Consider the following 17801-nt stretch of genomic DNA (forward strand, 5'->3'; position numbering starts at 1 on the left):
TGTGGAATCTTTGCTAGTTTCCAGTGCTGATAAAAATCTGTTCCTTTAAACATATTTTCTGTTATTTCTAGTGGTTTGGGGTAGGAGGGGAAGTAGATGATTGTCAGCCATCTTGACCTAAATTTCTTGTCTAGTTCATTTATTCCCACTGCCACTGAGTCGATCCCAACTGTGCAGTGGTTAAAGCCATCAACTACTAACTGAAAGGTCAGTGGTTCGAAACCCCAGCGGCAACGAGGGAAAAAGATGTGGCAGTCTGCTTCCATAGAGATTTACAGCCTCGGAAACCCTATGGGGTCGCTATGAGTTGGAATCCACTCAATGACAGTGGGTTTTTGTTTTTTGGCATTGCATTTATTTCTTTTCAAAAAATAAATGTTCTTTCTTTTGTATTATGAAGTAACGTATATTGTCTTTAGAACATTTAGAAAATCAGGTTGAGCAAGATGAAGAATGATAGTTTTTCTTAAAAAAGACAAAACACTGTATGGTTTTATAAGTATCAAATATATTCAATTTTGCAATAAGGATCCTTCAGTAAAGAAAGAATATCTATGTCTTAGTTCTAGTAGTCATTGACACACACATCTAAATACGTGTACAGTAGAATATGCAAACACATTAAAAGGTGTGCCTGAATGAAAACAGTGCTTTTCTCTCTCCATTTAGCCTGATGATGCCTCTCTCAACAGTATTGCTCTGTCGGATGGGTCCCAGGACGAAGAAGGGAGCTTGGCAGATCCCAGGGCTGACTCCGTGGTAAGTATCCCAAAGTGACTAAAAGTGGGACAGAGAGAGGAAGCAGTTTTTTCAAGACAGATAAGAATAACTGGAAAATATTACCGTAACTAACACCGCGGGGAAGCCATAGATCCACCACTCTTGTAACAACCAGGAGGAAGGAGACAAACTCAGCAATGAATAGATTCTGAGTTTAAAAGAGAACTCGGTAAATTAATATCAGTCCGGCCTGAAACCAAAAAAAATATTCTTTACATGTATCAAGCATGGAGGGATTTGTTAACTGGGTTCTCTCGACTGAGCCCACACGCGGAACAACAGAGGTGTGATGATCTTACCTCACTCTGCAGCCTTTTACCTGCAGAATAAATGACAAACCCCTTCTGGTATTGAAGACTTTCCACTACTTCCGGCATTTCCAGACTCAGCTCTCCATACTCACCTGCACAAACCCTTCAGACACATTCACTCACTTGACCTTGAGTAACAGAACTTGTACTTTATCCAGAACTTGTCTTTCCCCTCTCGCTGTTCCCACTGGGAATCCCCACTCTGTGTCTCTGCCCGTCAGAATTCCACAGGTCAGGTGCCCTGGCAGTGGGTGACAGGATGGACTGAAACCAGCAAGAGACCCCATTGGAGGAGGTGGTGGTTCTCTGACGGCAGGCTTTGGAAGGCAGCCGGTAGCATAGCAGACACCCAGATGGAGGTAGCACACTGACGTGTTCCTTGGGGGCAGCTGTTTTTCCACCATTGTCCGTTCTGAGAAACAGGAGAGCTGACACTGACGTGGGGCAGGCTTCTAGGACAATGACATCATTGTTCAGGGAGGTGATGCTATCAGCTCCAGGTTAGCTAGCTCTTCTGTTATGTTTTAGGGTTTGGGTTATGGGATTGTTTTGTTTGGTTGCATAGTGATTACATAAGAAACAAAGTAATTTGAGTGGCTGTTGTCAATGAGTAACTTTTATCAGTAGCGCTGCAGGTGATGGCATAGATAGGCTGAGGGTTACGCAGGATTTCTGTCCTGCTGGCTGTCAGTCAACGCCCCGTTGCGGTAGAGTCGTTCCGACTCATAGTGACCCTATAGCACAGGGTAACACTACCCCATAGGGTTTCCAAGGAGTGCCTGGTGGACTCGAACTGTGGACCTTTTGGTTAGCAGCTGTACCTCTTAACCACTGTGCCACCAGGGTTTCCAAGGATGTCTCTGGTTTAAAGTTAATCTTAAAGCCACTCCGCTTCACAAAAACAAAGTAAATCATTCACAGATTCTGGTAACAGCCTACAGTAAAGGAATTATTTGCAACAGATCATACACTGCTGTGCTCTTGTGGGGCACTCCTGTCCAGGATCCTTTATTTCCTGTCTCAGCTGCTGGCAGCCACGACCTGTAAGTGTCAGCGTCAGCTCTGCCAACCCTCTCCCCTCTTCACACCCCAACACTGAGGCCTGCGGATTTTATCATGCTAGTGGTTCTGTTGTTGTTTTCATTCGGTGCCACTGAGTCACTTCCAACTCATAGTGACCCCGTGTACAACAGAACGAAACACTGCCTGGTCCTGCCCCATCCTCACAATCGTTGTTATGCTCGGAGCCCATTGTTGCAGCCACTGTGTCCATCCATCCCGTTGAGGGTCTTCCTCTTTTCGCTGACCCTCTACTTTCCCCAAGCATAATGTCCTTCCCCAGGGGCTGATCCCTCCTGACAACATGTCCAAAGTACTTGAGACAAAGCCTCACCATCCTTGCTTCTAAGGAGCATTCTGGGTGTACTTCTTCCAAGACAGATTTGTTTGTTCTTTTGGCAGTCCATGGTATATTCAATATTCTTCCCCAACACCACAATCCAAGAGTGTCAGTTCTTCGGTCTCCCTTATTCATTGTTCAGCTTTCTCATGCATATGAGACGATTGAAAACACCATGGCTTTACTTCAGTCCTCTAAGTGACATCTTTGCTTTTCAACACTTTAAAGAGGTCTTTTATAGCAGATTTGCCCAACGCAATACGTCATTTGATTTCTTGACTGCTGCTTCTACGGGCATCAATTGTGGATCCAAGTAAAATGAAGTCCTTTGACAACTTCAGTCTTTTCTCCATTTATCATGATATTGCTTATCGGTCTAGTTGTGAGGATCTTTGCTTTCTTTATGTTGAGGTGTAATCCATATTGAAGGCCGTAGTCTTTGATCTAGTAGTGGTTCTCGAATATTTTTATTTCCTCTTTTCCTATAACCACTACCTACCTTGGAAGAGAAATTCATCTTCCTCTTTTTGTACTGCTGACTAGCCAGCTAAGTGATCTCCCAGACTTTAGCGCTAGATCAGCTGCAAGTCATCCATCTAAAATGCAAGTGTTGTGTAAAGCCCTCGGTGGTTACCAAATGCCTCTTCATCGTGAAGGCTCCTGGCATGACTCACGAGATCTTTCTTGTCTGCCCCTCTAGCTGACTTTTACACCCAAGCATTTTATAGAGGCCATCCATAAACAACGGAATGGAATCCCACATGGATACCCAGCAAGACCTGAAGCAAAATGGCTGCCAAATTGGGTTGCCAAAGCTGGGGGTAGGCCTTGTTTCCTGAGATTTTCCGTAGCATTTCCATGGCCACAATTCTACTCCCAGGAAGACTGATGCTAGTCATGTTTTCCAGTTTCTTTTTTTCTGATAACTTCTCCATATCGTTGATTCATTCATTTGTTCCGCAAATCCTTATTGAGCACATGCTGTCTCTCAGTGGGATTTTTGAATATTTGGAGGTATTATGAGGTAATAAATAAATAGAGAAAGACAGGAATATTGCTTGCCCCTTAGCGATGCCTAGGGCAAGTTAATCACTCAGATTTCCTTTTTTTATTGTTGTTGTTGGTTTTTTATTGTTTGTTTTCTCTGAAAACTGATTGAAATGCCAGTGACATAAGCAAAAGTTTCAGCAGTACTAAGCCAAACCTGTTGCCTTTGAGTCAGTTCCGACTCATAGCAACCCTATAGGACAGAGTAGAACTGCCCCATAGGGTTTCCAAAGAGCAGGTGGTGGATTTGAACCGCCGACCTTTTGGTTAGCAGCTGAGCTCTTAACCACTGCGCCGCCAGGGCTCCAGTTTCAGCAGTAGTGGGCCAAAAAAACCTCACTGGTACCAATCTCCAACCTGAGTTACTTTGGATTGTTTGTTACTCAGGGTATCTTAGAAATGTTACTCACTGTGGTTAGATGCTAAAGTGTCCTGCAGATGGTAGCATAACCTTTACAGCGCCTGCGCTGAACCGTTCTGGAGCTTCTTACCATTGGGAGTCCCTGGGTGGCACAAGCGGTTAAGTGCTCGGCTGCTCACTGAGAGGTTGGCGGTTTGAATCCACCCAGAGACACCTCAGAAGAAAGGCCTGGTGATCTACTTCTGAGAAATCAGCCATTGAAAACACTATGGAGCACAATTCTACTCTGACAAACATGGGGGTCTCCGTGAGTCAGAACTAGCTTGAAGGCAACTGGTTTGATTTAGGTTTCCTAATACATTTCGAGCTCCATGCTCTTACCTAGAAGGAGCACAGGCACCCCTGTTTGGTGCCTGCGTCTCTTCTAGATGGTGGAGTTTTTAGTAATTCATTAAAGGTGTGATAAGCATTATAGCTTCAGGGGTCCTGACCGTGACAGCTGTAGAGGTGAAGTCTATCCTGCGGGGGTAAATCCCAGCGACACTTGACGTCTCACCTCCAAGACTTCTTCAGAGGGCCCCAAGCCCTTTCTCCCTATTAGAATTCATGTAGTGAAATAGTATAAAGTACGGAAGATAACCTACCTTTACCTTTGCCAAAAAGATAACCTTTTGTCTTTTCTACATGTTTGAAATGTCCTCTTTATCACTGGTGAAATCCCCATATATACAGGGGGTCTGTCTTAACTATGGCTCTAGGGTGGGTTGTTGAAATCTGTCTCTTGTGTTCCTAAAATTTATGTCCTTTATCCTAATTAGAACTGTAAATAGTTGCCTATATTACAATATTTTTGAAGAAGTGACTAGCCTTTATTAATTAATCCTACTTTTTTCTATTCTGTTAATTGATTTACTGTTTATTAATTTCTTATTCTTTCTTGAGTCTGCTTGGATTTTTTTCCCCCTAGTCTCTTGGAGTATAAACATAGTTCATTTATTTTCAGTGTTTCTTGTTTGCAGTTAAGGTTAAGAATTAATCTCTGAGTAATACTTTAGTCACTTTCATGGATTTTTCTTATTGAGTGCTCTCGTGGTCTTTAATTTTTAATTTTATAGTTTCAGGTGTGATTTATTTTTTAACCCAAGATATCATTGGAATACTTTCAAATTCCCACTTGGATCGATTTTGTTATTGTTGTTATCTTTTTATTTCCAAATTTATTGAATTTTTGTCAGTGAATGTAGCTTATTTAAGCTTATTACCTTTGGGGAATTTGAAACAGAGTGGTTGCAAGATATGGACCTTAGAGGCAGAAGAAGAAGGTGGGAACCCAGTTGTTGGTATTGACTCAGCTTAGGCAGCTTCAGTCCATAGAGTTGTAACATAGACTCAAACCCCAAGGGAAGCCAAGCAGCCAGGCAGGGAGGTCAGAAGCATCCTCTGGGTCAATGAATGTCTCCTGTAAGTGGTGAAGAGAGCATAGGCAGTATTCAGTATGGTGTTTACTTAACTTGAAGGAAATAGAAAATGCCAGTACAAATCTAGTTTTCACAAAAAACTAAAACAGACAGTACTAATGTTTTACAGTTTAGAATTTAAAATAACAATCCCTTCACCCCTATACTCTATTCTCCAATCAGAGCTAGGAGTAACATAGGCAGCAGAGCAAGTTTTGGTGGATGACACTGCCTTTGACTTGCCATTAGTGGGAAATTCTGTGGTTGGGCATGATGCTTTTACAGACAAGCCAGTTTGTTTTAAAGGGAGCGGCCTTTACGTTTGAACTAAATTCAAGTAGCTCGTAAAAAAATAAAATTATACTACTCTTAAAATGATGTTTAGTGGGTGAATGGATGCTCTAAAACTGTATAAGCCAAACATCTAACCCTTCACTCAACCTCTACTTCCAAAGTCAAGGCTTATTACAGACTGAGTCTCTTCTTTCCCTTCCACTGGGTCACTCCCATGCTTCAACAGGTGAGTTTTCTATTTGTTTTTTGTTTTTAAAATCCAGTGATTAGTCTCAACTCTCTACGGGGCTTTCAGAGCCTTCCATAATTTGACATGGCATTCTCAACCAATGTCTTTCTCATATTTTTCTAATACCTTGCCTCAGCTCATGGCAAACCAGTCACTCCAGCGCCTTGGGGTAGCTGAAATGATTCAGGTATTGCCATACCTGAAATTTCTGCTTCCATTTCTGGCCTGTACTTTGGCCTTTTTCCTCTGTCCAAGTTCTGCTCATCATTCCTTGAGTTCTAGCTCAAGTTCAATCACCTCTTCAATGAAAACCTTCTTGGCGACACCTCTTTTCCTCCCTATTGCTCTCCAGTAACACTTGTAGTTTGTAATCTAGCAATTAGCTCTTAGCATTCTATGTCAATGCTGTTCTTCTCTATTATAATACAAGTAGTTCAAGAGGAAGGCATCTTGACTCAAGCTTCTGCTTCCCCCAAGAAGGTCCCAGAATAATTTGCATTACTAAGAGCAGGCACTCATTCAATACAATAAGTTGGCTGTGGGCCAGCCAGTTAAACCAACTCTCAGATGGCCTCTGTTCCAACCTACAGGTGAAGAAATCGACATTCAGTAGGTTTAAGTATTCTCAACCATCAGCTCCAAGCCCTAAATAAAACGTACATCTCTCAATTTTAAGAATAGTGTTCTCTCCCGTATTTGAGTCCTTTCAGTCTGATAAGCATTTCTTTGTTGAAAAACTTAAGCACTGAAAAGCCATTGCCACATTTTTAGGATTTTACTGTATGGGTAGTCTTTACTCTGCATTGCTAATTTTTAGAGTCCCTAAAATCTGACTGACAAGGAACTGCATGGCCCTAGACCTGTTTTGTCTTTTCATTTGTCCACCAACTACAGGGATTGGGCACTTTTGTTTTAGGAATTGGCCATATGTTTACATCTTGCTTGCGCAATTAGAAGTGTTAGCTCCTTTAAAACAAAATAGAATGAGAAAAAGAACACGAGGCTCAGATCTGAGACCTTCTTACGCAATTTGTAGCACATGGTAAAGACTCTTTCATGAAACAGAGCTTCATTACTGCTAAATAAATATGAAAAAACAGAAACAGTAGGCTCTGGCGAAAAAGACCTCTAGCCTCAAACCAAACAACAGATTTTTTGTGTAAGTAACACATATATGGTTCTTGAGGAATAGCAGATTTTCACCCTGACTTGTATTTACAGATAATAACTTCCACATTGACATCTGTATTGCTAGATCTGAGTGTAAGCTTACTAGTCCCATCCAGACCCGAGCTGTGCAGGGCTGTCTAAAGATAGAGACTCAGCAACCAGTAATATTGCAGGGAGTTCAATGCTTTCAGCAGAATCTCATTGAAGAGAGTTCCAGATCAATTACAAGGGGAAGCTGAACTAGAAAAGGTACTTAGTTTCTTGGTAGTTATGATTACTCTGTATTTTGCAGTGAGAGAATTAATATAGTAGTGTTGTAATATTAATAGTAGCTAATCCTCAAATAGTATAAACTGTGTGCTAGATATTGTTCTATATAATTTATACAGAGTAGTCATTTAATCTTCGCAAAAGCTCTTTGAAATATATTCTGTTATCATCCCCATTTTATACATGAGGAGACTAAGCAACAGAATTCTAGTAACTTCTAGTCAGCAGTAAAACCAGGATTAGAACCCACGCAGTCTGGCTCCAAGATCCATGTCATGGACTGCCTAGCTATGCCAACACTTAGAGTTTAAGACCACAGTGTGACCCCGCCACATCCAGAATATCAAATGACATGATAATTATCAGGTTGTGTGACATCAAGCACTGTAATTTCTAAATCTCATGAAAGGTATAAGCAGCAGATACTTAAGAGCCAAGAAGGCACAGCTGTTTTGACCTCGATGTAGCTCCCTTTTGAGCAGCATGGATGAGCTGTACAGGTCTCAACTGAATGCAGAAACAAAGGAAACCAGAAGCAGGCCCTTCAGGAAACCGAGAATGGCTTTTTATAAAAAGAGCTCATTATACTGCAGAAAATAAATCAGATTGAAATGCTGGGTATACTGTATTTATGGTAAAATTTTTGTGTTTGTCTTCCCTTGCTTTACAGTCTATATTTGAGACTATTCCAGTTATACCAGTTCATGCCAATGGATCGTCAGACCCTGGAGAGAAGCCAGTTCAAAATGCAGTGAGTGGTGAGTGAGACCACCTCCAATTGAGCATAAGCTGTGTCTTCTCTCTTTTGCTCTAGCACACAATACAGTTAGCAGTGAATGTCTGAAAGTTAAATGTAAGTGTGTTTTTCTCCCCATTATGAGTCTGTCACTTCCAACACTACCTCCTCCCACCCTCTCCAAGACACCTACCTCATTGTGCCACACAGAGATGAGATTAGTTGAGCAAAAGAAGCAGCAGAATCTTTTCCTCCATCACTTAGAAACGACTCACTTGGGTAGTATCTCTGATTTGGGGCCTCCTTCACAAGTAATCTGGATTGGCTTAAAAGTTACAAGTAGGCCAGGAAGTAGGCCAGTTCCAGGAATCCCTAACTACTGCCCAGATATATGCAGTGCCGGAGCAGCTTGTGGCATATGGGGTTACAGGGAGAGCTTATTTGACTGGGCTTGTCCACTGAGCAGTGGCCCTAAATGGGCTGTCTACATAGGTTCAGCATCGAATCTCAAACCCTCCTTCTAGAGGACAGACCCCTTCAGGAAAGGCTTTTGTAATTCCTAGAAGTTTTTCCTAAATATGTGCACACTTCCCATAAACAGTAGAGCCCGTACTTTCCGCGTGAGCTTCAAAAATCAAAGAATTTGTTTGAAAATCATTGTGATGTTGGTCGCACAAGTCTGTGAATATACTAAAAACCATTGAATTGTACACTTTAAACGGATGAATTGTATGGTATGTGAGTTATATCTGAATAAAACTGTTACCAAATAAATAAAGAGAAAGGGATTTGTCTGAAATTATCCCACATCGTTCTGTTTGCGGCCATGCCGTTATTTCGTTCAGATCACGCCGCTGGGAGATTGAAGTCTACGTGGAGAAGGCTGCTGGTTTGGAACTTCAGTCTGTTTAACTGCTGTTCTCCAAAGAATCCTGAAGAAGTTAGAGCATTATTTAATACTTTTACCTTCCTCTGTTTTAAATAAAAGCTTCTGTGTAAAGAGTGAAAATCATAATTCTCCCTGTCATTTTGTAAGTTCTTGCTGTACCCATTTATTGGGTTTTTGATAGGAATTACTATTTAGAATTTTTAAATCTGTTGATTTTTTAAATTTCTTTGTTTAACTTTTAATGTAAGATCAGTTAGGTCTTCTATTGTTTCTGCCTTTTTTCCATCTTTTCCCCGATATGGTTGTCTATTAGCCGGTGTCTACAGAAGAGGGGAAAAGAGAATGACCTTTTTTTTTTTTAAATCAAATAATTCTTTATATTGCCTATGAACAATTTTGCCAGGCAGTGAAACAAGATGATAAGCCACATTCTGAATCACAGATCAGAGTTTAGTATTGCTCAAGTGAATTCTGATTTACTTGGTTTTGGTAAAGGAATCTATTTCCTTAGTTTTCAGACTACCTTGAAGAAAAGCATTCATATGGGGGCCATTCAGCTCCTTATCAATGTACGTTATACAAGGTCAGGAAACCAGTAGCATTGAAACCCATTGCTGTTGAGTTGATTCCGACTCATAGTGACCTTATAGGATAGGGGAGAACTGCCCCATAGGGTTTCCAAGGCTGTAAATCTTTACAGAAGCAGACTGCCACAGCTTTCTCCTGCAGAGGGGCTGGTTGGTTCAAACCACCAACCTTTCAGTTAGCAGCCAAGCGCTTAACCACTGCACCACCGGGGTTCCTTAGCAAATATCAGGTAACCAGTATTATTACTGAATTCAGATTAATTCTAAACAAACCTAGCAGTGAAATCCAAATTAAATTTGAACAGTTCTTAAAAGGCAAATACTTCGCAGTTTGGAAACAAGACAAGGGAGGTGAACCCAAAAACCAAATCCATTGCCATTGAGTTGATTCCAACTCATAACGACCCTATAGGACAGAGTAGAGCTGCCTTATAGGTTTTCCAAGCAGTGGCTGGTCGATTTGAACTGCCAACCTTTTGATTAGCAGCCTGAGCTCTTAACCACTGCGCCACCAGGGAGGAATTCTAGTGGAGCCTCATGGCCTTTCTTCCTCTGCTTTAAGCTTCTGGTTCCCCATTAGCAATAATATTAAGCCTAGGTAGACTTATTTTATTATCATAAGAATATATAGAAATACCCCATTTTGGGAATTTCCTCTATTAATCCTCAGTGGCTTTAATGAGACTTAAAAATCTAAAATAAAAAAGCAGTTAAACAGCAAGCATGTTTGGGTAATGGCAGAAATGTGTTCGTGTGGAAGTCTGATCACGTTGCGTTACTGTCTGACTGACATCCTTGGGGAGTCTGAGGCTTCTCCTTGGATGCTAACATCCTCCACTGCACACACGTTCAATGGAGAAGTTTTTTTGCTTATTTTCCAATAAATGATATTGATTGATTAAATGGCATATTAAATATTGTATCTCCTTTGTTATTTTAGATGATCATTATCTGGAAAAGAACCTTCCACCAGAGGCTGAAGAGCTATCCTTTGAAATATCTTATTCAGAAATGATTACAGAGGCTTCAAAAAGAAATAAATTAAAGAAGTCAGTGATTAAGAAAGAAGACTATGCTTTAACTGTAAGGAAAACCTTATGTGATTATTCCGGTAACTCCCTGTGATTTCTCCACAGGACAAAGCTGCTGGCTTTGTTTCTTTCTTTTTTTTTTTTTCATTTCCCTGTGGGTTCACGGGGATTTTGAGGGGTGGGCCATCAGCGCCACACCTCTCCGGGAGCAGGGGTACCATCCGCTGTGCAGCGCACAGCTTGCTGGGCCATGCGTGGCGGCCTTGGGGGAGGAGGAGGTGTGAGGGCGTGTGACGAATACTGCCTGGCTTGTATGCTTTCATGCACTTCATATTGTTATATTAATTATAGGTCAGTGCAGACCCTAACTGTATACCTGACTTTGCCTGTAAAAGCCACGCATTAGAAAAGGTTCTGTACAAAGTCACAGTCACAGCAAGAAGAGATGAGAGATGATAGCACAGACGCCGAGGAGTCATCAAAAACACATTCCAGGTCTTATAATATGATTACGGGAGGGGCAAATGGAACCATATATTATCCTGAAAGCCTCATTCCATACACCCAGGATATCTTATCCTGAAAGCCCAGTATGGGATTTGTTTTACTTTGGTCTATTTGCTTCTCAACAAATGCATCTTGGAGGCGTTCATAACGTGGCGCCCTGAATACTCTGTGCTGATCGGGCTGGAAGCATGATGAGCAGGACCAGGCGGTGTTGGAACTAAAGGAGCGAGTCACCTAGAAACAGACAGAGTCTCCACCAGGCGGTCTGGGCCACGTCTAGACAGCCACACCGTGTCGGGGCGAAGAGGACAGGGCAAGACCCTTGAGACTCAGTGCTGTCTCCCTGCCTGGCGCTGCACTAGGTGTTCTAGCTGTCCAGTGGACCCTGAACACTGCCCCCATTTTACAGCTGAGGAGACTGAGGCCCAGAGAGGCTCGGTAACATGTCCAAAGCCTGGCAGCTAATAGGTGGCAGAAATAGGATTTAAACCTAAGGGTGTCAGACTCTCAAACCCCTCTGGTCCCTAAGCAGACTGTCTCTGTGCTGGAGGGCAGAGCAGTGTCCTGGGACGGAAGAGGGAACCCAGCAGGAATCTGGACTCAGGGGAGGCTCTCTGAGTCTTTAAAGACTCACCAAGAGTGGACTCAAGACCTCAGGCCTCCACCTCAAAGCTGTCTCCTCCCACGGCTGGGCTCCGTCCCGGGAGCAGGTCAGCCTCACACAGAAAACTTTGTGTGGGGGTTTAGCATGTGATGATGGCTCAATAAATGATTGTGGTTCTTGTTTGTATCGTTATGTGTGGCCTTTGTTTCAGAAGGAAGGTAAAATAACTCAGCCTTTAATAGCACAAGGTACACCAAGCCACATTTTACAATTTTACTTTTAGGGTTCTGAGGAATAATTGAATGAACAAGAGTGGACAGACGGTTAAAAAAACCCAAGGACACTAATTTAGGGAGCCCCTCTGGAGAATACTTACTTTTAAAGCTTTGCAATTTAAATTCTAGGTTAGCGTTTTCTAAATATCAGGTTTTCTGAGAGCAAGTATACCTGTGGATTTTATACAGGAACAATCTCTTGCTTTAAAAATGTTTGGTTGCTTAGATTCTCTACAGCATATCTGGATTATTGAAGGTTTTGTTGTTGTTGTTTTAGAGTATTTTTTCCTAGTGTGGGAATGGAGAACACAGCAGTATCATTGTCTTCAAAATGTTGGTAGGGTTATTTGGCACTTTCAGTGCATTTTGCTTTTTGAGGAATATTTGGAATTATCTGAGTTTGATTTTTAAGGTGGAATAATAGCTGTCTCAGCAAACATATGTTAGCAATTTCAATTGGGCATTTTAACAAGAGTCTTTTATGTATGCAGTTCACAATAGATGATGTCTGATAAAGGAATGACTGCCCCTCACTGCCACCCCTCCCCAAAAGAAAAGTGTGATGTCTAAAGCTTTACTGCTGTTAGAACCTGGATGGTATTGCTTGGCATTTGTGTGTTACAGGTGATCCAAATGGTCGGGTCTGTGGCACCTTCCACGTGGTACCTGACATTTTGTAGACGCTGGTCAGCAGTCCAGTCCAGATAGCCTGATAAGAAGGCGGTTTCCACAGTCGTGAGGGGCAGTGGTCTAGTATATCTCTGACCACTTTTTTGCATGGTGGTGATCTGCACATCTAAAAATTATACTAGTAAAGGCTTTCTGTGTGCAGCTGTCTCTTCATTGGAGGTTTGGAAATTGTACGTTTTGCTGTATAGCTTAAGAATGTCCAGATGGCATTTGAATAAAAGTATAATAACTTTCTGTGGCTGTAAAAAGTAAATAAATATCCACAATATGTATTTTAGAAATTTATTGTTAAGAAAACCAGATTTGGCTTAACAGAAGCAGGAGATCTGTCTGTTGAAGACATGAAGAAAATCCGCCATCTCTCTCTGATTGAATTGACTGCCTTTTTTGATGCCTTTGGGATTCCACTGAAAAGAAACAAAACAGAAAAAGTGAAAGGGCGAGGTAAGTAAAAAGACTGGTTTCGTCTGATTTTAATACTTGAGTTGGAAGAAGGTAGTGCTTTTCTGATTATCTTTTCTTTCTCCGCTTATTAATGAAGACAGTGGCATTTTTGGAGTTCCACTCACGGTCCTGTTGGATAATGATCGAAAAAAAGACTCTGGAGTGAAAGTCCCCCTTGTGTTACAAAAAGTGAGTAGAAAGCAGACAAGGGAGAAATTGATGGAGCCTTGTGCTTGTGATTTGGTATCTTGTAAACCCACTAAAAAGACCCTGGGTGGTGCAAATGTGAACACACTCGGCTGCTAACCCAAAGGTTGGAGATTCGAGTCCACCCAGAGGCACCTCGGAAGAAAGGCCTGACAGTCTACTCTTGAGAAATCAGCTGCTGAAAACCTTATCTGGCACAGTTCTACTCTGACACACATGAGATCTCTGTGAGCTGGAGCTGACTTGATAGCAACTGGTTTTAAACCCACTAATAAATTTTCTTTTAGGTTTAAAAACTCTAAAACCCTATTAGGACTCAGGCCTCTTGTGGTTTTTAACTTTATTCCATGTGCCCCATAGACGCCCCACAAGCACTGGGACCGATTTGCCTTGATGTGCACTTTTGGAACCTCTCACATCGTTTGACCATAAAAGTATCAGCTGATAGGCACAGATGCTCTGTTACATGGCTTCCTTTGGTTATGTTTTTTTCAAATGTTCTTTGTGTTATATGTTTGTATTTTGTGTATTTATTCTTTCTGGTATAAAAGATAACTTGTTATAATTGACAGTACATTTACTGGTCATGGAAGTAATTACTAAGATAAATTACAGATTGGGTGATTCTAAAATGTGTATATATAATCATTTTATTAATTTTACAGAAAGAGGTTAAGAAAGTCTAAAAATCAGTTTATTCTGGTGGTTTTTCAGGCATGGCTGGGAAATAGAATACATTTAGACAAAGAGAACGATTTTGATTGAAGGACATTTTGAAAATGATATTATTCAAACTATGGTGTAATAAAACCCTTACCATCATTGCTGATTAGCTGATTTGCTTGAGTCAGATTTTTTTACAACCAGTGATTTACATAAGTGTGCATGTATTCAACAGTGACACCCAGTGGCACAGTTGAAATTCTAGGCCCTAAACATGTCTTATTGAATTTTCAAATGAGTTTTTGAATGATATATATAAAAATATTGACTGAGGAAATATATACTTCCTTCATTTGCACGAATAATTCTACATCTCCCTTCTGTCTTCCTGTATTTTGCATACCAATGACTCCATTTGGGCAGCTGCTCCAATCACTGACTGACTGGCTTGTGCTGGGATCAGGGAGAATGGCAGCCAGAGAGCCAGGGGTGTTGGTGACTTGCCCTTGTGTGCAGGTACTGCCCGTAGTGTGACTCTGCCCAGGGGCTGTGCTGGGCCGTCCACAGAATGTCCCGGGCAGTCAGCACTGAGCAGCTCGAGGAAGTGGGTGTTATCATCTCCCTTTTACTGATGAGGCAGCTGAGGCGCAGGAGAGGGAGGTAACTTACCCAAGAGCACACAGGCAGCAAAGGTGGCGTGCAAGCAGGAACACAGTACTCATCCGAGCCCAAAGTCCGTGGTGACTTGAAGATTTTCTTCCTTACTTGAATGAAAACCTGAGTTATGCCCTTTATTCTCTATGTAAAGGACAGAGTTTAAAGAAAATCCATAAAATCTTAGAAGATTCAGTAGAGGTATTCATATTATTACGTAGGTACAAAAAGCTAGCACAGAACTTAGCAAATGGAAGTTGTAGTTAAACTAAAACTGGATGTATTTCACATTAGAACGACTCAGTAGATGTTTGCCCTTATTTCTACTGATGTTGTATTCCTTAGAAAGACAACTTGAGGTACTAATCTCCCGCTCCTGTGGGATAGTCTTTATATGGCCATGCTTCCTTCTGAATATCTGTTTCTCTCCGCTGAGTTCCAGCCGGCATCATTTCTTGAAGGGAAAATAGCAGACTCTGGGCCGTCCTCTTATTGTGTGACCTTGAACAAGTCACTTACCCTCTTCGAGCCTCAGTCTCCTCAGCTCTAGAACGGGATAATAATAGTACCTACCTCGTAGGATTAATGTGAGGGTTAAAAGAGTGAATGTATGTAAAGGACTGAGAACAGTACCTGACAGACCGTAAGTGCACAATAAATGTTAGCGTTTATTATTATGATTTTTACCACCATCATCACCATGAGACCTCGTGAGAAGTAGTGACCTCTCTCATTTCTGACTCCTTGGTCAGACTCCTAGGATTCCTGTAGTTTCTTAGCCAGGGTGGGTGCAACTAATGGTAGTCAATCCCTGGTCTTTTCTTACTGGTCAGTCTGCACAAAGAGACATCATAATCAGATCTTAAAGGGTTGGAGTGGCAGCAGGTTAAGAGTGGTCAAGAGCACTAGCTGGAGAGAGTCCGTGCCTTTACTTACTAGATTCATATTGGAAAGTTACATCACAGCTACAAGCCTCTGCTTCCTCATGCCAAGTGGAGGATAATTTGACCTCACAGGGTGGTTATGAACACTTAACAAGACATTAAATACCAGGTGCGTGCTTGGCAACTTACCGATTGTGGTCATCAGCCTTTCACATAGAGGTATTTATCTGTTTATTTATATCTGTCTTTGCTTTGTAGTTTTTTGAGAAAGTTGAGGAATCGGGACTGGAATCTGAAGGAATTTTTCGACTTTCAGGATGCACTGCCAAAGTCAAGGTACTGAGCTTTTTCTCTCTGCCTAGAGTTCAAAGCTAGCTTAACACTGTTCATACGAACAGTAAGTATCTAGTTAGTTGCTGCAGTTTATTTGATATTATCTCGGCCTACTTAGTATTCCTCATTACCCTATGATTAAACGTCTATTCGTGATCCCGAGTTGTATATCCTTATAAATTATTAAACTAAACGAACAGTAACAACGACAAAACAAAACATCAGTTCACCATCAAAGATTGCTCTTTATGCTTAGTGTGAAGAAGTTGAAATGTTTTGTCGCTCAGCACATGCCCCTCTCAGTCATGTAGTTCACTAAGCCAGTTTTCCATTATTAGTAGCTTTAAACTTAAAAACATTTCCTCGGCTCTCCTTTTAATGAAAGGTCCTTAGAGGAATTTGTGGCAATAGCCGTATCCACTAGAATACTCACTCAGCAGTTTTACAACCCAGTTCCTTTTAAGGTAGTGTTAGCTTCTACGCATAAAATGCCCTGCGTGATGTGAATCCTTTTTCTTTGTTTTCTTACTTCTAGAAGGTAGCAAACTCTAGAGTACAACAGAAGAATCATTAGAAAGGAAAAGCTTCTCGTAAATTACCGGTGGGCACGCAGAATGCCCAGCTCATGCCCGCCCTCAGATTGCTGTGGCTAGGCAAGCCTGAGAAGTTTATATGATGAATCCCTGAAAAAAGTCTCAGAGTGAGGGAAAAATTAGCCTGGTTGGGTTGAGAACCATTAAAAGGGAATGTGTGGAGGTAGAAAAGTATTTGTTCATTAATTTGTTTTTGGTACATGTTTTGGGAAATTCTGTTTGTATCAGAATTCTCAGAGTTTTTATCTAGAAGTGTGACGAGATGTTCTATAAGTGGAAACTGAGGTGAAATAGGCTGTCAGTTGGGTCTTCCAAAAAGCAGATGCTGAGCGGGCGTTGGGCGTAGAAAAGGGTTGGTTATTGGGGATGAGGCGTGTGAAAGATGAAAGGAGGAAGAAGCAGGACTCTGCAGGGAGTGCCTCAGAGCATGATGTGGGTCTGACAGCTCGTCTCCAGGAGCCCTGCTCTGGCAGGAAGGGCCGAGCCTGGCACCCCTGCCACGCTGCTGTTGGCTGCCCTTCCCCATGGAGAGCGTGGCTCCAGCTCAAATGCTCAGGTGGATCCAGAAGGCACTCACAGCTGGTAGGGTCAGCCACCTGCATTTTTTGCAGCTGAACAGCAAGTTCTTTGAAGGGAGACATGGGGTTGCTCCAGAGCTTTTCCGGTGGCTGCTGGGATGGGGCATGCCGAGAAGTCGTGACTTCCTCAGAGTGGAGGTTGCTGAGTGCTGGCGCGAGAAAATGCTAATGGCTCCTTAAAGTTTATAGTTTCTCAGGTAAATCTGCTTCTAGGCTCGGTTTCTCATAGGTATGGCTCTTCTGCATACTTCTGAACAAACGTGTCGTGAATCTGAAGAGAAAGCTCTTGGCTGGTTGTGGTTAAATCTTTGGTTATGTCTGTAGAGTCAGAAAAACCAAAATGAAGTCATGGAAAATAATCTCCTAAACAGAACCAGGCTCCATCCCGCTAAGCCTCATCCATAATCAAGAAGCTGTATCTGCACATATTCTTACTGGGTTGCGTGTGTGCGTGTGTGTGTGTGTGTGTAAAGCATAATGGATACTTAAAATACCCTCTCTTTGAATAATAAAAGGAGAAAATAGAAAACATTACATGGTAGTTCTTTTTTTTTTCCCCATACAAAAATTTATACATACATTGTTATGTGACTCTAATTGCTCTCCCCATACTGTGGCAGCACACTCTTCCTTTCCACCTCGATTCCTCGTGTCCATTCAGCCAGCTCCTGACCCTCTCTGCCTTCCCATCTCACCTCCGGACAGAAGCTGCGCATTTAGTCTCGTATCTACTTGAGCTAAGAGGCACACTCCTCATGAGTATCACTTTATGTCCCACAGTCCAGTCCAATCCCTGTCTGAAGAGTTG

The 17801-nt window shown here is 41.9% G+C and overlaps 1 protein-coding gene across 1 annotated transcript in view; it reads left to right on the plus strand.

Moving 5' to 3' along the window:
- Nucleotides 1-17801, plus strand: part of ARHGAP28 (Rho GTPase activating protein 28) — a 99154-nt gene that overhangs the window by 30854 nt on the left and 50499 nt on the right. The window contains exons 3-8 of the mRNA XM_023740061.1: nt 670-759; nt 7989-8076; nt 10471-10613; nt 12916-13081; nt 13179-13270; nt 15748-15825. Of these exons, the coding sequence (XP_023595829.1) occupies nt 670-759; nt 7989-8076; nt 10471-10613; nt 12916-13081; nt 13179-13270; nt 15748-15825 (657 nt within the window). The remainder of the gene's footprint in view (nt 1-669; nt 760-7988; nt 8077-10470; nt 10614-12915; nt 13082-13178; nt 13271-15747; nt 15826-17801) is intronic.

This window comes from Trichechus manatus, unplaced genomic scaffold, assembly GCF_000243295.1.
Source record: "Trichechus manatus latirostris isolate Lorelei unplaced genomic scaffold, TriManLat1.0 scaffold00146, whole genome shotgun sequence".
NCBI classification, from domain to species: domain Eukaryota; kingdom Metazoa; phylum Chordata; class Mammalia; order Sirenia; family Trichechidae; genus Trichechus; species Trichechus manatus.